Genomic DNA, 21,480 nt, shown 5'->3' with positions numbered 1-21,480 from the left:
CACCCTGGAGCTGAAATGGAGTGCGTGGGTAGGGAGCTGCAGAGAGCTGCTTTGTCTTTAAAACATGCTTCTCCTTTTCTCCTCCAGGGAAACATAATATGCTGCCTTTTTAATATTTTCTAAAATATTTCATTCTTCTAGGACAGTGTTTCTCAACCTTGGCAACTTGAAGATGTCCAGACTTCAACTCCCAGAATTCCCCAGCCAGCATTCGCTGGCTGGGGAATTCTGGGAGTTGAAGTCCGGACATCTTCAAGTTGCCAAGGTTGAGAAACACTGTTCTAGGAGTGGGGTGGGTGCTAACTTCCTACAACACTTAAAGAGATTTAAGACCAAGGTTGAAATTAGCAAGATTGCAAATTAGAAATTAGAAAGATTGCAAAGGGCACCAGCCTATTCAAATTAAGAAAATATCTTTAGAATATCAGAACTTCCTCCCTCTATCTGAGATTTTCCCATTTCCTAAACAAGGGAGTGTTTGTTTCTGAGGCCATTGTTTTGGTTCATAATCCAAAAACCTACAAACTCAGCAGGGTCACTGACCACAGAGCGCCCCCTTTTGGCTGGCTGGATAATTGCACTTTCCAAACTGACCCTCTTCATTTTTTAATTTTTTTTTAGCAAACACTAGAAACAGGTAGGTAGATAAGAATAGGAACTATTCTTATATATCTATGGAATTGTTCCTATTCTTTTATGTCTGTAAAATTGTACAATTGTTCAGTGCAATTGTACAATCATATCTGTACAATTACTGTTTGCCACACCTTCTAGTGAGATGGTCCTCCTTTTTATCCATATTTTTTCTTCATTAACCAGCAGACAAAATGCTTTATACTTGCCTACAGTTTAGTGTGCAAAAATATCCAGGAAGCTTGTCAAATATTGTTTGATTGTGATTGCTGTAAGAAAGTTCAAGGCTTAATACTATAAATGTACCCAGGTTTATTTATTGTTTTCTAAATGATTTATAACACCCTTGGTCAATTTCTAGGGTTTTCTTTCCTTTTTCTTTCTTATTGTATGTCAATGAAGATTCTCAGTCATCCAGACAGAGTTATCTAGAAGTTGAGTCATGGCAATTGGATTTCTTTTTTTGTTAGTTAATTTGTTTGAAACATTTAAAAGAAGCTACTTGGATAAACAGCAAAATACTGGTAGCCCCGACTTATGACCATAAAGGTAAAGGTTCCCCTCGCACTTATGTGCTAGTCATTCCCAACTCTAGGGGGCGGTGCTCATCTCTGTTTCAAAGCCAAAGAGCCAGCACTATCTGAAGACGTCTCCGTGGTCATGTAGCTGACATGACTAAACATGCTTTAGAACTGCTAGGTTGCAGAAGCTGGGACAAGTAACAGGAGCTCAATGGGCACTAGGGATTCGAACTGCCAAACTGCTGGTCTTTCTGATCGGCAAGCTCAGTGTCTTAGCCACCCTTTCTTATGACCATAATTGAGCCCAAAATTAAGTGAGACATCTGATAAGTGCATTTTGCCCCGCTTTGTGACATTTCTAGCCCCAGTTGTTAACTGAATCATTGCAGTTGTTAAGATAGTAACATGGATGTTAATTGAATCTGGCTTTCTCATTAACTTTGCTTGTCAGGTGGTCACAAAATAGCAAAAGGCACTTAGACTTACATACTGCTTCACAGTGCTTTACATCCCTCTCTAAGCGGGTTGCAGAGTCAGTGTATTGTCCCCAATAGTCTGGATTCTGATTTTACTGGCTTCGGAAGGGTGAAAGGCCTAGTCAACCTTGAGATGGTGGGAATTGAACTGCCGAACTGCTGGCAACCAGCAATCAGCAGAAATATCCTGTAGTACTGCATTCTAACCACTGTGCCACCATGGCTGAACAAAAGCTGTGCACATGACCCCTAGGACATTGCAACCATCATAAATATGTCAGTTACTACCTACTAAGGCTTGACTTTCGGCGACCAAACCCCCACTGTAGGGAGGAGGAACCGACCAGGTGGTTCCGCCCCAGGCGACTTATGGACCCCTCGAGGTTCCGGACGGAGCTTGGGGTTATTCCTGATACTCTCGCCCGCAGTCCGGCGGAGACTCTGGTTGCTGCTTGGAATTCGGCAGCGACGGAGTCTCTTAACCAGATTGCGCCTCTATGGCTGCTCCGAGGCAGTGGATCCAGGAGGGCTCCTTGGTTTACTGAGGAACTCCGGGAGATGAAGCGCCGAAAGAGACGCCTAGAGCACAAGTGGAGATCCAGTAAATCCGAATCGAACCGAGCACTTTTAACATCTTGCATCAGAGAATACATCCGGGCAATCAGGACGTCCAAAAGAACTTATATTGCCTCTCTGATTGCTTCCGCTGAGTCGCGCCCAGCCGCCCTGTTCAGGATAACCCGCTCCCTGCTAAATAGGAGGGATACGGGTGATCCTTTGCAGGGCAGGGCTGAGGATTACGTCCAATTCCTCGCGGATAAAGTTGCTCGGTTTCGGGCGGACCTGAACTCCAACTCTGCAGAACCAGCCGAGGCACTAAGGGATAATTTGGTAGGTCATTGCTGGGTTGATTTTCAGGCTGTTACCCCTGAGGACGTGGACAAGGCCATGAGAGCTGTAGGTGCCTCCACATGCGTGCTGGACCCGTGCCCCTCCTGGCTGGTTGTCAACAGCAGGGAGGTGACACGGGGCTGGATCCAGGCGGTTGTTGCCGCCTCCTTACGGGAGGGGGTCTTTCCCCCCGCTTTAAAGGCGGCGGTGGTGAGACCCCTCCTGAAGAAACCATCTTTGGATCCAGCCGTTCTTAACAACTATCGTCCAGTCTCCAACCTCCCCTTTGTGGGGAAGGTTGTTGAGAAGGTGGTGGCCTTTTAGCTCCAGCGGTCCTTGGAGGAAGCCAGTTATCTTGATCCATTCCAGTCTGGCTTCAGGCTTGGCTACAGCACAGAAACCGCTTTGGTCGCATTGACCAATGATCTCTGGAGAGCCAGGGATGGAGGCCACGCCTCCATCCTGGTACTCCTTGACCTCTCTGCGGCTTTCGATACCATCGACCATGGTATCCTTCTGCGACGACTGCGGGAGGTGGGGGTGGGAGGCACTGTTTTACGGTGGTTCTCCTCTTACCTCTCGGACAGGTCGCAGTCAGTGTTAGTCGGAGGGCAGAGATCGACCCCCAGGCCCCTAACATATGGGGTGCCACAGGGTTCGATCCTGTCCCCCCTTCTTTTTAACATCTACATGAAACTGCTGGGCGAGATCATTCGACGGCACGGGATAAAATACCATCAATACGCGGACGACACACAGTTGTATCTGTCCGCCCCGTGCCAACTCAATGAAGCGATGGATGTGATGAGCCAGGGCCTTGAAGCCGTTAGAGACTGGATGGGGGTTAACAAGATTGTACTCAACCCAGATAAAACCGAGTGGCTGCTGTGCTTCCCTCCCACTAATTGGTCAAGTGTTCCATCTCTCAGGCTGGGGGGTCAAATACTACGCCCCTCAGATAGGGTCCGCAACTTGGGAGTCCTCCTGGACCCACAGCTGACTTTTGAACACCATTTGTCGGCTGTGACCAGGGGGGCATTTGCCCAGGTTCGCCTGGTACACCAGTTGCGGCCCTACCCGAACCGGGAGGCTCTCACAACAGTCACTCGTGCCCTCGTGACCTCTAGGCTGGAATACTGCAATGTGCTGTACATGGGGCTGCCCTTGAAGAGTATTCGGCGACTTCAGCTGGTCCAGAATGCGGCCGCGCGAGCGATCGTGGGTGCACCCCGTTTCACCCACGTAACACCTATCCTCCGCAAGCTGCACTGGCTACCTGTTGATCTCCGAGTATGCTTCAAGGTGCTACTTGTCACCTACAAAGCCCTGCATGGTATTGGATCTGGGTACTTGAGAGACCGCCTACTGCCAATTACCTCCACTAGGCCGATACGATCCCATAGATTAGGCCTCCTCCGAATCCCATCAGCCGGCCAATGTCGGCTGGCAACTACCCGGAGGAGAGCCTTCTCGGTGGCTGCTCCGACCCTCTGGAACGAACTCCCCGTGGAGATTCGTACCCTCACCACCCTCCAGACCTTCCGCGTAGCCCTTAAGTCCTGGCTGTCCCAACAGGCCTGGGGTTAAGGATTTCAACCCCACTCGAATTGTATGACTGTTGTGTTTTTAATGATGTATTGTTTTTATGTTTGTGACTCGTTTGTCCTCCCTCCCCTTGAGTTGTGAGCCGCCCTGAGTCCCCCCAGGGAAAAGGGCGGCATACAAATAAAGCATCTCAATCTCTCAATCTCAAGTTACCAAGCATCTGGATTTTGATCATATGACCATGGGGATACAGCAACAGTCATATGTGTGAAAAACAGCCATAAGTCACTTTTTTCAGTGTTGTTCTAACTTTGAATGATTACAAAATGAACTGTTGTAAGTTGAGGAGTTGTATTTCAATGAAAAGAAATCAAATTGCAATGATTCAACTTCCAGTCTTTCCTACTAGTGTCTTATTTTGTTGTTGTTTTGCATTTGCTATTATTGGTTCTTACAATTCAATCATAAAATGCATTATTTAGAAAAATCTATCATTCATTAACAATAATAAAACAAAAGTTAAATCTAGTACTGCTGGAAATGTATCTTCGATACCAGCGAACAAGTGAAAACCAAGGTAATAAAAATTGTTATTTTATACAAATAAACCTAGCTTGGATTCTGAATTAACTCCCCATATGCAAATTTGTTAATTTTGTTAAATTTTAGACTATGAAATTCTGTTTAATTTTAAAGAGAGAATTTGGCTTATTCAGTAGTTGTTATTTAAGAAGCCCTGAATTCTGTTCCTGCAAGCATCTAATTTTAATTTTGCTTGCTTCAAAGTCATCCTGACTAGGTTTAAAATTACAGATAATACTACTAACACTGTATCTGTAGATTCACTAATATAGTATCCGTATATATCCTTACTCTACTTCTACACCAAAAATTAATGTCAGCTAAGAATAAAACTGTATGCACTCTTATTTGTGAGTACACTTCATTAAACTCATTGGGGCACTCTTCTGCAAAAAACATTGTAAGGGTATATTGAAGCAATATAGTGGGACTCTGAGCTGAGTAATTATGCCAGACAATGAGATCAAAGTCAGAGAAGTAATAGACTCCAACCAGTCTTGCTCAATGTGGTGCCCACCAGTATCAGAATTCAGTCACAGGGTCATGTGACTACTAGGAATTAAACTTCGTCAGAATATATGTTACTTGTTAAAGTGTGTTTCCTTGTGCTGACTATTACAGCTCCCATTCATAAAACATTCTGCATCTCTTTCATCTTTCCCTCCTTATGAATGCCCCTTGCCCTCACAAAGAGATGGAAAAAATAGTGGAACTGTTATATATAAAATACAATAACGGATGAGTTCCCCTGAAGCATTTTTTTCCAAAACGGAGCAACTGCAAAATGAAAGTGTCTTCTGAAGCATATTTAATCCCACAGAAACCTATAGAATGTATTTGCATAGTTATTCTCATATTTATGTAGCTGTCAGGCATGTCCAATTTCACTATAATTGCTATCTGGTAAATAGGGATTAATACCTGAATAATAAAGCAGTACAGCTGTTATATAAAACAATTACCAAACCACAACACTGCACAAGATGTCCTTTCAGTAAAATTACAACTAACAGCCAGCACACTAGCACACTAGTTTTTGTTCAAATTTAAACGATGCAGATTAATTACTAGCGGGTATTCTTGCCCTACGATGTGCGATGAAATTTTCCGGATAATTTCAACGCATAAATATATTCGTGAACGTGATCCTTACATAAGAAATCGCATAACACGCAAATTAAGGATTTTTCAAATAAAATAGCACCAAACACTTGTGCTTTTCCGAGACCCCAAGCGCTCGTCGTCCTGATTGGTTGCTACGATGACTTTACTTTGGCCAATTGTTACTGAACAGACGCTTTCAACCGCAGCGTGTACTGGCGCTCACCGTCGTGATTGGTTGGGGAATCGACCCAATCCAGTCTTTCTAGGTTTTTTCCTGAGACCCTCCCCGTCGTAGCCACTTCCTTTACTATGACCAATAGGAAACCCTCAGTGGGATAACTGACAGGTCCCAGAATCGCAAGAATTGATGAGTGGCGTTCCAAAGAACGGGCGGAAGGAGTCACCGAAGCCGCCGCCACTCAGGGCAATAACAGGACGGAGCCGTGAGAGCAAGATGGCGGCAGCTGTGCCTCGGTTGTCGGCCCCCTGCGGCCTTTTTGTGCTCTTTGCGGCGTTTTCAGTGCTGGGGCAAGGCGAGTGCTTTGGCACCTTGAACCTGCATGAGCTCAGCGAGCTGAAATACGGCATCGAGATCGGCGCGGAGCCTGTGATGGCCGGGCAGGTAAAGCGATTTGGGGCCGGATTGGGGTGGTTGGGAAGCGGAAGCCCGGCGGAATGTCAGGTATCCAAAGCGGTCGTTAAGGGGAACCCAAAGAAAAAAAGCCTTGTGGTCCGCGTGTTGTGGCTTCGGCCCTTGTGCCGCCGGATCCTCCGTGGTTCACGGAAATCCTAACCTTTTGCTGAAGAGAAAATGAGATTTTGTAAACAGCTGGCTCGAAAGGACCCAACCTGCCACCTTTTATCCAGAAGGCAAATTTGTGCCTGTGTTTTTAAAAAAATATTTATTTATTTCGTCAATCATGTATTATATAACAGATATAAATGTAAACATGATTATGAATACATGAAATGGATACGAATAAAAGAAAATATTAGGATAGGAACGGTAGGCACGTTGGTGCGCTTATGCACGCCCCTTAAAGACCTCTTAGGAATGGGTGAGGTCGACAGTAAACAGTCCAAGGTTAAATTTTTGGGGGTTTGGGGAAGAAACCACAGAATCAGGCATTGACCACTGTTGCTGAAGTCGTATTTTCTGCAATGGAGTCTGGAACGGTTTACCATAAGTTTGTATCCATTGTGTGCTCCTGTGTTGTTGTGGTTGAAGCTGAAGTATTGATTGACTGGTAGGACATTGTAGCAGACAATTTTATGTGCTACACTTAGGTCGGATTGATGATGGGGAAGTTCTAAATTGTCTAAGCCCAAAATTTTGAGCCTGGTGGTGTAAGGTATTCTGTTGCGAGCAGAGGAGCGGAGGACTCTTTTCATGAAATATCTCTGGACTCGCTCGATTGTGTTAATGTCTGATATGCAGTGCGGGTTCCAGACAGATGAACTGTATTCACGAATTGGTCTAGCAAAAAATTTGTATGCCCTAATTTGCAGTTCGATATTACCATTCAATATTCTCCAAGCTCAGGGAATGTGTGTATATAGGAATGGAAGGGGGTGGGGTTGGGGAGAGAAACCTGAAACAGTTAATTGCGTCCAGAGCATTGCACTCTGTGCTCTTGCAAAACAAGGAAAATTGTGAACTTTTACATGGTTAGCGATTTGTAATTTCTTCTCTGAAATATGCTATTGCCATCACCGCCCTGTTGCCTTTCTTCAAGTCTTTCTTCAAATTGTTGATTGTGTATTAAATATGTTAAATTCTTGATTTCAGTAGCATATGTCATTCAGAATATGCTTTACATGCAGAAAACCTCAAATTTAAACCTGTATGAATGGATTGGTTTTTGTGTCATCATTTTTGATGCCCAGCCGACCATATAGGGAGATTAGAAATAAAGATAACAATCTATCTCTAACCTGTTCTAGCAAGTCTCCCAATAGTACAATCATTGTCATTGTAACTGGGTCCATCTGCATTGCTGCCTGTCCTCTTTCTTTTCATTTTTCCTAGCTTTTTCCACAATGTATATAAAGTAGGATAATTTGAGTAACATTTGTGCCTTAGGTGGGGTCTATTGTTGTCTTAGTTATTTACAGTATCAGGAGTCTTCCCCAATATCAATGTTAAAAAAAAAATCAATATTCTTTCTATCTTCTCTAAAGTCCAACTTTCACATTCACAGTTGTGTCACAGTCACAGATAAAGTAATTGGGGCTGAAATAAGGCTGACGTGGGTTATTTCCAGTGTTAGAATCACACATGCAACTTTCAGAGCTTCCTAAAAATATAAACACTTTAATACATTGGTAAATAAGTGATTCTGAAAACTGTTGCATCTGTAATATATAGTTAGTTATTTATAGAGACAGAGTCTATCCAATAATATGTTCCAGAAATGATAATGACATGGCTGTTGTTCCTGCAATTTATTTTCTCACAATAAATAAAATTCCCACTGGGCCACTTACAGGATAGGGGAGATAGAAATAATTCCTATATACAATATTATTAACAGCCTCCCATATTGCATTGAAGAGAGAGACAATTGCTGGAACAAACTTATTCCAAAGAGGTAATTTACACCATGTTTTTAAGTATTTGGTTCATTGTTGAATTAGAAAAAAACATTACGTTAAAACCAGGAAAGAATTGGTTAAAACACTTTTAGCAAATATTTAATGCTGCAGTGCGTATACAAGGAGTATAAGGTCTGGACATTCAATATTATTGGATTTACAGTAGATTAAATCAGAATGTAAATTTTTCTTTTAAAAATTCAATGTTTGTCCAAAGCATATCCATGTAAATGGAACTGTCTAACTCAAACCATGATCTGTGTTTTAAAGAGAATTAAAACAATGCATTGGAGTAGACATTTTTGTGCTTAAAGCAATGTCTAAGATATACAGTGAACAAACAATTTAAGGAGTGTAGCAAAGTATTGAAGAGAAGTACCTAACCGAAATACACTATCCTATTTGGTAACTATAATTAGAGAACAATTATTTCTTAATAACATTTAAAAATAGCTGCTTCTTTGCTTAAAATTAATGGTGAACAAGCTACTCTTGAGTTGTCATGTGAATTATCTATGGACGCTGAGCTTGTCGATCAGAAAGTTCGGCAGCTTGAATCCCTAGCGTTTCATAATGGAGTGAGTCCCATTACTTGTCCCAGCTTCTGCTAACCTAGCAGTTCAAAAGCATGTAAAAATGCAAGTTGAAAAATAAGGATCACTTTTAGTGGGAAGGTTAACAGCGTTCTGTGTGCCTTTGGCATTTAGTCATGCAGGCACATGACCACGGAGACTTCTTTGGACAGCGCTGGCTCTTTCACTTTGAAACAGAGATGAGCACCAACCCCTAGAGTCGAGAACGACTAGCACATACTGTGTTTCCCCGAAAATACAACATGTCCTCATAATACAGCCATGCCACATTTTTCTGGTGGGAAAAAATATACCCCGCCTGCATATAAGCCCTGTGGACAACCCCCTCACCTCTGGCCAAGCAGAGCGCCGCTCACCAACTTAGCAGTATCCCGAAGGTGCCAAGCCACGGGAACCTGGGGGAAGGCAAAGGTGATTGCGTTGCTTGGCGCCTTCGGGATATCGCTAGGTTGGTGAGCAGCGCTGTGCCCAGCTGAAGAGTGGGATTGCCAAATGGCTGCTCTCTTGCGAGCGGGCTCACAAAGACCCAGGCACAACCTCATGGGCGAATAGCTGTGTTGTGCTGTCGCAGCAGCGTAACACAACAGTCATGAAGCGACCATGCTCACGAGCAGCCACCCGGCAAATTCCCTTTGCAGCCAGGAACATTGCCATTCACTGACCTAGGGGTATTGCCAAACCATGTGAGCGTCTGTTTGCCGCCGCCCGGCACCCGCAGCTTAGCGCTTTCCAAATGCCAGTGAATGGCGCTCTGCATGGCTGGAGAGGGGGGTTGCGTGAGCGACTGTTCCGCTCTCGCTCACCCACTTCCCGGCCTCACGATGCATGGCCCAGCTCTCATTATGGAGTGAGGGGACCTCCGCCGCTACCTGGCTTTTTCTGCGGCTTCCAACCCGAGTCTTTTGGCAGTGGCCGCTTTGGGCGCATACGCCATAGAACAGCCGCTCGCGCAACCCGCCTCTCCAGCCATGCAGAGCGCCATTCACTGGCATTTGGAAGGTGCCAAGCTGCGGGAGGCTTGGTGATACCCCTAGGTCAGTGAATGGCGCTGTTCCTGGCTGCAAAGGGGGTTTGCCAGATGGCTGCTTGTGAGCGTGGTGGTCACTTCATGGCTCTTGTGTTGTGCTGCTGCGACAGCGCAACACAGCCATTCGCCCATGAGGCTGTGCCCTGATCTTTGGGAGCCCGCTCGCAAGAGAGCAGGCGCCCGGCAACCCCAAAACAATAAACCCTCCCCCCATAATAAAGCCCAAGCCATATTTTGTAGGTAAAAAGAAAATAAGACCCTGTCGTATTTTCGGTGAAACATGGTATGTGCGAGGGGAATCTTTACTTTTACCTTAGGGAATATTAGTAAGGTAATGCAATACTTTTATGTGTATTTATTTAGAAAATTTATATAGCCATCTATATAAGAGACTCTAGGCGGCTTACAAACAAAAACACAATATAGGAACAAAAAAATAATAATAACTCCCCACCCATGGTGACAGCACACAATTAAATAAGCCACTTGATGGGCTTATTTAGAATTGTTAATAGAGGAAGTTTTAAAATACAATCCTGTTTTAATATGATGATGCCTTCCCCTTAGTGTGGGTATGTTTGTACACTTTTTGCTCCAGTACATGCAGAAGCTGCCAGAAAGCATTGTTAATGCTTTGTTTTTTAGACTTTTAAAGCCATTCCTATAATTACTGAGCATTGTCAGGTGCTATCAGTGGCCATTTCAGGCCCTTATCAACTCTTTTGGTGCTCTCTTTGCTTCTTACAGTATGTAATCTTGCTCTTAGGGGAAATAGTTGCTTACTTAAGCAATGTGTCACAATGGGTTTATGTTTACTACTCTGGCAAGAGTTGCATCATCATACCTGAGGATTGCACCATCTGTGCTATACATAACCCAGGAGTAATCAAAGATTTATTACTAGAGGCAGCTTGAGCGCTATTGCTATTGATTTCCTTTGTAATTTAGAAGGCTTGTCTTAAACCTGTTGAAGCCATATGCTTTCTATACCTTGCTTCTTGATTTGCTGCCTTACTCTAGGAGAAGGCACATATCTTCTAATAATGTTTGTAATTGTCATTTCTTACTTTACATCCAGGCTGGGCCACCTACCACTCTGGGTACCCATACTGGTCAGCCTTGTTTCAAATGCCCTTAGCAAATTCAGAGTTTTGCTAAGCAATACTGTTCCATCTGGCTTAGCTTACTGCTTGGGAGGGAGGAAAGAGAAACAACAAGGGGGACACTCACACACAGAAATATTGCCTATTCTGCTTTACTGTTACATATAAGTAATGTGCCCCCCCTGCAACCTAAGCTACAGCTCCCATCATCCATGACCATTGACCATAGATGTTGGTTGTGTTATTTTCAGACCATTTGGAAATACTTGATTGGAGTAAGCTAAACTAAAGACCTTCAGGTGCCTGGAATTAGAGAGCCAATCCGATTTGGGGATTTTGGGGAAGGAAGGATATTTATTAAAAAAAATTCAAATGACCAATAAGTTTTGAATGAAACATGTGATTCTTTCTGCTGTGCTGGCACAGGTGTTTTCCTGAATTGACTGCAACCTAGCTGTTGGCATCTTCTGTGCAGTACTTTAATTAAGAATTAAATTGGCAACTCTGCAATCCAGTTTTGTCAGTTAAGTGCATTTGTAAATATCAATCTGCTGCTGTTTGAAGGCTAGTGTTTCTTGGGAAACCAAGTATCCAGAAAACCCAGCCATGGAGTTGGAAACTCCCATCCTCCCAAACCTGCTTTAATTTGCTTGCTGCACACTTTAAATCTTTTTATTATCTTTATTCCCTCTTCCACTATTATTATGTCCATCAGATTTTGCTGCAGTGCTTCCTACCTGCTGTTTAGACATTCTGCATTTGTCAAACTACCCTAGTGATGTTTAGATTACATTCTTATGTCAATAGCAATGAGTGTGGATCTTTTGTTTACAACACAGATGTTTTTCAGATATTTTCATAATCGGTGAAAGTTGATATGTCTGCTAAAGTAGTCCCAAAAGACCGTCAAAGAGAACTGTGGAAGAATTTGATGCTCTTCTTTGATATCTGGCACTTATTTTAACAAGCATCTGATTATCATGTGCATTGGTTTTCATAATGCTATAGTGATCCTAATATTTTATTCCTAATGGCATTGTATATAGAACTGCTTGTGATAACAGACGCCATTTAATGTACAGGCTGAGAAGTTTACTGTGGTTACTGGTTATTAAACTGGTTGCATAAAGAGACAAGACTCTTTGGGGGATTTTTAATTTTTGTCATTGTGATCCTGAATCATTTGGTAAAATAGCTGACTGATAGGATTTATTTAATACCGCTATTTTCCATAAATATGAGGGCTACGTGGTACTTCACTTTCAAAGGGAAAAAATAATTTGGATTAAATGGCATCACCTATTGTCAATAACTTAAAGTTGTGGCATTTCCCCCCCCAGAATTATATTTTACTGTATGTTTTGTTTTAAGTATCTGATAGCATGTACTATGTGATATACCTCTCCTTCCATTCCCCCACCTCCGTAATCGGAGACATATTTTTTTCTTTGACTCTGAAGTGCTAAATTGTAATGGGCACCTATAGCAATTCTCAGTAGTGTTTCTCAGAGGACGTTGTGAAAGGAAAATGTTAATTAACTAACTCACAGACACTGTTGACTTGCAGATAGGGCCTTCTGGGATGTTTGGAATTGCTGTGTTTACTATGCTAAATTGTGACCTTTGGGAGGCTGTATAAGTTGTATTCTGAAAAGCAATGGCATGCTGGCAGCTATTTGTATGAGGGAGTAGCGGTGCATCAAAAACAACAAGGTTCCTTCAAGATATAAAGCATGCCAACTTAATGCAGGTGTATGAATAACAATTTGCCTTGTGAGATTTTTCTCCACATTTAGATATGCAAGGTGTTAGCGGCTTTAGGTTTTTCCCCTGAGCAATCAAGCAGAAATATTTTATAAATCCTCTTTGTTATCTGAGAAACAGGTGTGGGCCATGATATATGAGCATTTTTGCTGCCTTTCGGTTGAAAGAAGGGAATCAAAAGTTTTATTATTTTGAAGCAGGCCTCAAACAGCTGCTCAGTTTTCAGCTGATACAAGGGCTTTGGACTCAATGAGCAGGAATTGTTAGAAAGGTTATCAGGGTTTTTGTTTTTTAGAAAAATTCTGAATGCTTCCCTCAAAACAATTTGCCTGCCCTCAGCAACACAGATAGTCCTCGACTTATAATAGTTCATTTAGTGACCTTTCAAAGTTATAAACGACACTAAAAAAAGTGACTTATGGTCATTTTCACACATAATGACCATTGCAGTAGCCCCATAATCACGGGATCAAAATTCGGGTGCTTGGCAAACGATTCATATTTATGACAGTTGCAATGTCCTGGGTTCATGTGATCGCCTTTTGTGGCGTTCCTACAAGCAAAGTCAATGGGAAACCAGATTCATTTAATAACTGTGTTACTAACTTAACAGCTGCAGTGATTTGCTTAACAACTGTGGCACAAAAGGTTGCAAAATGGGGCAAAAGTCACTTAACAAATGTTTCACTTAGCCACAAAAATGTTGGGCTCAGTTATGGTCGTAAGTTGAGGAATACATTGCCGGGTGCTGCTGCAGATGGAGCAGAGTGATATATATAGGCAGTCCTCAAAACCATTCATTTTACGGCCATTTGAAGTTACTATGGCACTGAAAAAGTGACATATGACTGGTCCTTGCATTTACAACTGTCGCAGCAGTCCCACAGTCATGTGATCAAATTTTGGATGCTTGACAACCGGCATCTATTTATGATAGTTGCAGCATCCCAAGGTCATGTGATTGCCATTTGCGACCTTCTCAGGGTGCTTCTGACAAGCAGTCCAGTGGGGAAACTGGATTCACTTAAATGTCTGCATGATTTATTTAATGACTACAACAAAAAGAAAGGTTGTAAAGTTGGGCATGACTTACCTAACAAACATATTGCTTAGTGGTGGAAGTTCAGGTCTCAGTTGTAGTAGTAAATCAAGGACTACCGTAATTCCATTGTTTTTCTATAACTCAATCTAACGGACTTCCTTTTATAGCGAGTTTATTTTTCAGTTCTTTGGACTCTGTTAGGGATCTGATTAAAGTGGATGAGGCATGCTTTGAAATGAAATTGCATTGTGTACCAGAAAATAGAAATATAAAAGCCATTCTGAATTTGCTTTACTTCTGATATTTCACGTAAGTGAAGTTTTCTGCATAAATAACAAAATAAATTAGTAACAAAATAACGGTTAATACACAAGAAAAATATAACACCTGATATTCTGCGTTGGGAATTACATGCTAATATAGTATTGAAGAGATTGTTAGAGCCTCCATTTAGCCATAGATGACGATTGCAAGACAGTGGGCATCTATATTAATCTACTGAGCTTCAATTGCTATATTTCTAAGTAAGTAGATATAGAATTATAGGCTAAGAGGAATATCAACTAGCTAAATGATTGTTTCTTTAAGATGCTGGTGTTATATTAAAGAACAGAATATTAGTATTTTATTAATTGATGTTAATTAATTAGCAATTTATTAAGAACAACAATTTGTTAATTAAAAACAGCAGTTTATTAATTAATAGAGGACTCAATGACTCAGTGGTTAAAGACACGGAGCTCTCATTACTTGCCCCAGCTCCTACCCACCTAGCAGTTTAAAAACATGCAAATGCGAGTAGATTAATAGGTACCACTTCGGTGAAAAGGTAACAGCGTTCTGTGTGCCTTTTGCATGCTGGTCACATGACCACGGAAAATGTCTTTGGACAATGCTGGCTCCCTTGGCCAAGAAATGGAGATGAGCACCTTGCCCTAGCCTTAGACACAGGGAAACCTTTACCTTTCAATTGCTGTATCTTGCTGAAGATCATTAAAGATGACTTTCTTTGAAGCTTTTGGGAATTCTCAGTTTAGAGTACTCAGTTCCTATCTAATCTTCTATTAAAGCTTGTTAGGGAAGCTTTGTTGAAGAACACACAGCCTCAACAGAAAAAAGAAACCCAGAAGTTTATAGGAAGCCCGCTTCCCGTTATTCAGGATATTGCTTATAAGCGCTGTGTGCTTAGAGCTCGAAGCGCTGTTAGAGACCCCACACACCCACTTCGCGGTCTGTTTTTATTGCTCCCCTCTGGGAGGAGGTTATGAAGAGTTTCTAGAAGGACTACCAGAGTCTGTAACAGCTTTGTTCCTTATGCCATCCATCTGGTAAACTCCCAAGATTTGTTTTTCTTGCCATGTACATGTATACATCCAAACTAGTTTGTGTTGTTTCTCAATGTCAGGGTGGATAAAAATTGATATTTTTTTAAAAAAATAAAACAAATCAGATTTTTTAAAATTTAAATTGGATTTTTTATTTAAATCAGTTTTTTTTATTTTTATCAAATTTATTTTAATAAACTGCTTCTGGAGTAAAAAAAACTATCTAAAGATATTTTTCTATTTAAGATACATTAATACTTTACTTTATTCAGCATGAAATGGAGCTTAGTTGTGTAGCCTGAGACTGTATATTCTGCAATATTGGGGCTGTCAGTGAGTCAACAGTGGGTCAGTGGAGGAGACGCTGTAGGGCAGATGACAGTGTCTCTTTAAAAATTATGATTTAAATCGAGTTGATTTAAATCAAGCCTTTTTACTAGTGATTTAAATTATGATTTAAATCGTGATTTAAATCGACTTGATTTAAATCAAATCTACCCTGCTCTGTGTCATATAATATATGTGAGTATGTGAATGATCAGCTTTTAAGATTCCAGAAAACAAATAAATACACTGAGAGGAGAAATACCCAAAAGGGAACAGATTCCCACTTAGCTTTTCATAGGTTGGTGGTATAACTTTTAAAAGGGCCTGAGAAACCCCTTCCCAAGTCCCATTCTTTCTGGGTCCTTGACACTTGCTTCTCTAACCATCTTATTATCAATAGGTAATTCTCAATTCTATCCACTTCTCTTTTTTATTTCTCTTTAGAGTAAGGCCACCGATGTAGTAACCATCTCTTCCAAATACAAGCAGAAGTATGAGTGCCGACTACCAGCTGCTGCAATGAAGATCCATCAAGACAAAGAGGAGGATCCACAGAGTTACACTGGACTTGGTATCTCAGAACTGCTGAAACCAATGGAAGCGGCTCCGTGCCTTATTAAAGTAACTTTAGGATGGGTTTGAAATTAAGGGGGCTTTGGGAGACTTAGGCACAAACAAAAGACTAGGAAAACATTTACTGAATGGGCTTTGTCAAAGGATCTGCTTTCTCTTATCTTTCCCGGAGATTACTGATAATCTTGATCCCTAATAACACAGAAAACAAGGTCAGTTTAGTAAAAGCTGTCATTATTCTTGATCACATTATAGTAATGTGAAATGCTTTTACAGTCCTTTATTTCCTTAATCTCTCCCAAATCTTTGGGAATAAATCTTTGATGTCGCCTTTTTTTAAAAAATTGACTACTCAAATGAAAAGTTACTTGCCAAGGCCACCCAGTGAATCTGTGCAGGGACCATACATTTGTTTTCCAATGTCCAAACCCAACAGTAAGTGACTTCACAAATCATGGAAATTTATGTGGCTTATTTGTCCTTGGTAAGCATGCTGTTGAAATGTGACCCTTGGATCTTATTTAGTAAATAGCTTAACACGAAACTAATCATTTCTTCCTTTATGCCAAATTGATAGATCTTTTGTCCACAATTGTTTCTAATTAAGAATTTTGCTTGATATAGGCAGAATTGATCTTTTTTAACTTTTGCTACCAAAAATCATACCATTTAAACAAACTGATGCTGCAATTTACCTATTTTAAAAACTACCTTTACCCATTATTCAGCTCAAGATTGAATATATTGGTTGCATCCTAATGCCAAACTCACTGACATAACTTCATTTCTCCTACTCCAAGTGGAGCTTGACTTTTTAATTCTACAAGTATCTAAAATTTTTCAGCTAGGTTCAGTGCATTATATTCATCTTATTTTTTTACATAGTCTAGCGCAGGGGTGTCAAACTCAAGGCTTGTGGGCCAAATCCACCCCACAGGATGCTTAGATCTGGCCCACGAGGCCACCCTGGAAACAGCAAAGGACCGGGCCACAGTGCCTCTGCCATTGAAAATGGAACCTCCCAAGCTCCATTTTTGCTGGCAGAGGGTTGCAGAAGGCCATTGCAGTTGAAAACAGAGCTCATGAGCCCATTATCACTGGCAGAGTGCTCAGGCCACCACAGGCGCCCCCGACATGAGTGACGTCGAACTGGCCACACCAACCCCAGCCCCCCCAAGGTCAAGCACAACCCTGATGCGGCCCTCAATGAAATCGAGTTTTACACCATTGGTCTAGAGTTTTCTGACTGCAGAATTTGGCAATGCTGCTAGTTTAGGGCAGTTTTTCCTAAACTTGATTGGGGACTAAGTATTATGGGAGTTGAAGTGAAATGATCAAGAAGGCACCAGGTTTCTGACCTTTGTTTTTAGATGAATTCTGATTGAATTCTCATTTCAGTTGGTTAAATTGATCTTTACTTTCTCCCTTTTCTTGTAGACTAAAGACTGGTGGACATATGAATTCTGCTATGGGAAACACATCCAGCAATACCACATAGAAGGTACTGATCTTCTCCTTTACTGCATTTGTAGTTGAAGTGTAAGGGAATGGTGGTCCAGACTGTAAAATCTAAAATCCATAACTATTCCACCTTGTTATTAAAATTGGGGGTGTGGTTTCAAGGACTCTTCACAAGGCAAGTTGTTTCTTAGACTCTTAATTGCAGAGGTATTTGATCAAATCCAGGACTCCCTCAGCTTGCTTGAATGAAAATATATGCAAACAATTGTGCTTCCACATACTTGCTAGAATCTTAAAATCTCACTAAGTAGTACAACAAGCTTCCATTCTTAATAAAAACTCTGCTTTTAGGAAAATGAAAGATTGTGAGATCTCTGTTTTGCATAAGTTTGGAAACATGAATTCTGTAATTGTGGATTTTAGGTTTCTAGAAATGTGTGTGGGGGGGAGGAGCAAACTTGATCAGGATCTTTTTTTGGAAGATGCTGGGTGCAGCCTAATTACATCTGCACAACTGATAAGGCTTAATTTGAATGTTTGCCAATTTATAGTCTTGGTGGTGGAGGTGCCTCAGGTTGCAGAAACGAAACTTCTCATTTAGTGTTACGTTTCTTAATCAAGAATCTCAGACTTGATGCATACACAAATAGTTTTTAAGGTACCACAAAACTGCTTGTTTTGTTGCTGCAGGCTAACATGCCTATCATTGGACATGGGATGGGGGAGTCTCTCTTGAGATTCTAGCTTTCAGCTTGCTTACTGACTCTGTAACTCCCCTTATATTTTCCAGAATCTGAAGTCAAAGGTGATATTCTTTATCTTGGGTATTACCAGTCTGCATTTGATTGGGACAATGAAACAGCAAAGGTGGGTGTTTCCCACACCTTTAGTCCCCCCTCCCCCCACGGTCTTGATAAGATATTCCTGAGATTAATATGTAGATCTTAAACACACATTAAGTCTCCTGTCTTCCAACCTCAGTGTTGGAATTAAGTTAGAAGCATTTTGCTTCACTTTTTCTTAGTTTTCCCTTTCTCTCCCTATCTGCCAGTGTTATATGCCTTGGTACCAAAGACTGATCTACTATAGAGAAGCACAGCAGGAGCGATTAAATGCTCTGAATTTCTATTATGTATGTCTCCAAATGAAACAGAGGGTTAAATTCAAGTATTCTAAGTGACCATTTCCAGCTTAGTGGAAATTTACCAGTTCTGTAAATTTATGAACTTGATTATACTCTGTGTACTTAAATTGTATACAATCTGTTTTATGGTATCTAAAATAGTATTATTATTTTTTTGCTTTAAATGGATAATTAAAAATTAAAAATCGGTGAAATATAAGATGCATTTATAGCTTGATACTAAATTGTATTGTTTCTATTTTGTAAAAGACCTTAAGGGTAGTGATCTTGAAAGGAGACCAAGAAATATATAATACAAAATAAAGGAGTGAAATCTCCTGTTGTAGGGAGTGGATTGTGCAGCCCAGATATGTTCTTTGTTTAATTTTTCTTTCTTCTCTGGGACTGCTGGCTAGGAGGATTGTTGGGTTTCTCATTGGCTACTGCCTCATGATAGAGAGAGCTTGGGGCCAAAGGTTTCCTTCACTGAATGATCTGCAACAAAATGGCTTGGAATCTCTTCAGGTCTTGATGTACCACTGCAAGGATTGCATCTGTATATGCCTTCTAACTTGTTGTATCATGAGGAATCCCCAGTAATCCTGTTCTTCCCAGTAATGCTGTTCTTCCCCTCCCTATTTATTTAGTTTACTTTATTGTCATTGCACATTGTACAACAAAATTAAATGCGATCTTCAGTGTACAATGACAGTTGCATTGCCCAGGTATTTATTTATAGGGGAAAAATGTCCGGACCAAACATAATTTTGTAATGTTGGATTTTCTCCCTTACCAGAGGGACCCCTCTCGTGGAGCACTGTGAAGCCTGTAAGAGCAATTTCTCCTTGAGCCCTGATGTGGGCGACACTTAAATTAGTTAAAAATGTTTTCCCTGTGTCCTGCGAAGCATAATTTCTAATGTTGGATTTTCCCCCTTACCATAGGGAGCCCCCTTGTGGAGTACCGTGAAGCCATTATCACGGCAACTCCATTACGTTGTACAGTAGAAGCTATTTTAAGGCAGTACAGTAGAAGCCATTTTAAGGCACAACAGGCTGTATCTTAAAAGAACTTTGGGATTTCTTACCCCCACAATGTTTGTTTCCAGAGAGTAAGTCACCTGTGTACCAGGTTTGGTTGAAATTGCTCAAAGCATTCCAGAGTTATGCTGGAATTCTCTCTCTCTCTCTCTCACACACACACAGACACTTATATATATATATAGATAGATAGATTACCCTTGCATATATCTAGGGGACCACAAGAAAAATCTCTTGTGTTTTGCTAGAGACAAATTGCAAGAATTCTTGCGGTGTATCCTCTTTTTTTTTTCTAAATAAGTCTGGCTCTAAATAGATTTGTATTTTACATCTATGTAGGGGAGGGAGAGGGTGCCATTAGTTTGAAGCAAATAACTTCTAAATTATGAACCCAGAAATGTGGCCTGAGAGTTTTCTGGTTTTGTTTCTCACCCCAACTGCAGGCATCAAAGCAACACAAGTTGAAGCGGTATCACAGTCAGACCTATGTCAATGGATCCAAGTGTAACCTAAATGGAAAGCCCAGGGAGGCTGAAGTCAGGGTAAGAAGAAAGGGAACTCGTAGTACGGAATTGGGCAGAAAGCTATGGGAGAAGAAGGCTATATTGCCATTGCCGGAGCAATATTCCCTCTTACATAGGTGTATATCAGTAGTCTGTAGGGCAGACTTGAGAAATTTCAGCTGCCCAGATGATAGCCTAAGACTGTTCATTCGTTGCCTCCACATTTCCCGCAAAGGAGAGCACTAGAAGAAGACCTCTAGTCACATTGTTGACAAAATAGATGCTTGATTGCTTGTTTGACTGAATGGCTTATTTTTATCCTGTGGTGGCCTTACTTTTTTTCTCAAAGCCCTTCTTTCATTTGTAGTTCTGCATTTCAAGGGGTGGTGGTGGAAAGAACGTAATAGGCCACTAAACTAGTGGTTGATTTAGGCTGAAATTCTAACAAGCACAGAATCTCATTTTTACTCTTTTGGAGGGATTTCAGTTCCTTGCTTGCTATTTTCAAAATGAGACGATTCAGCTACTCTTCCTTTTGCTTCCCTTGTCCGCAATTCATGAAAGCAAACTCGGGATATGTTGTGGCCCACCAGTGGCCAGTGGAGCTGGCAGAAGATTTGGACAGTGGGCCAGTCCTGGAGTCTGGGGAAGGCTGTGATTAGGGCTCTGAGTCAGAGGCAGGGAGGGGGCCAGAGCCATATGCCAGATATCAGCTGACTTCAGAGTCAGACACCAGTGAGGCAGACAAACAGCTGGAGCCTGTTCCCGGTGTGTGCATGCACAGAGTTGCCAGACGAAGGGAACAGTTAAAGAACGAGTCGACTTGGGAGTAAAATCACAGGTGGACGATGGCCCCTCCCAGAGAAAATAAAAGAGGAGTGAAAGGGGAGTGGAGTTTGCAGGAGACAATTAGTTCACTTAATTGGTTTGTGACTCTCCGGGACTCCTTGCCAAGTTTTGCAGATATTGGCCTGTTAGCTCTCCAAGCCAGATAAAGTCTGTGACTGTAAATCCTCCCTTGAAAGACTTTGCTGGATGTGAATGAGCAGATTTCACAGTAAATTAATAAAAGGGTTTTTTGTCGGGATAAGGAGTTTGCTTCATGCTCTTGGGAAACATTGGTCAGGACAGGATATAGCTTTCATGCCATAGCTCCAAGAAGATGCAAATTTTAAGCGTCCAAAATAGATTCCGGGTTTAAAGTGTTTCCAGGAGATGGATGGGAAATATTGATGCTTGAACACCTACAGAA

The 21,480-nt window shown here is 41.5% G+C and overlaps 1 protein-coding gene across 2 annotated transcripts in view; it reads left to right on the top strand.

Moving 5' to 3' along the window:
• Positions 1-6,167: 6,167 nt before the first annotated feature.
• The window catches only part of OS9 (OS9 endoplasmic reticulum lectin), a 36,980-nt gene continuing 21,667 nt past the window's right edge, over positions 6,168-21,480 (top strand). Inside the window, exons 1-5 of one of the 2 annotated variants that reach the window (XM_087710574.1) lie at positions 6,168-6,374; positions 15,973-16,149; positions 17,539-17,602; positions 18,353-18,429; positions 20,169-20,267. In XM_087710574.1, coding sequence (XP_087566700.1) covers positions 6,207-6,374; positions 15,973-16,149; positions 17,539-17,602; positions 18,353-18,429; positions 20,169-20,267 — 585 coding nt within the window. In that variant the 5' untranslated portion in view covers positions 6,168-6,206. The remainder of the gene's footprint in view (positions 6,375-15,972; positions 16,150-17,538; positions 17,603-18,352; positions 18,430-20,168; positions 20,268-21,480) is intronic. The other variant, XM_087710573.1, reaches the window with a different exon arrangement.

Source organism: Thamnophis sirtalis, unplaced genomic scaffold, assembly GCF_051295495.1.
Source record: "Thamnophis sirtalis isolate CommonGarterSnake01/CBP01778 unplaced genomic scaffold, rThaSir2_p1.2 scaffold_3, whole genome shotgun sequence".
Lineage (NCBI taxonomy): Eukaryota > Metazoa > Chordata > Lepidosauria > Squamata > Natricidae > Thamnophis > Thamnophis sirtalis.
Note: the sequence above shows the minus strand (reverse complement) of the source record. Positions and strands in the feature narration are given on the sequence as shown.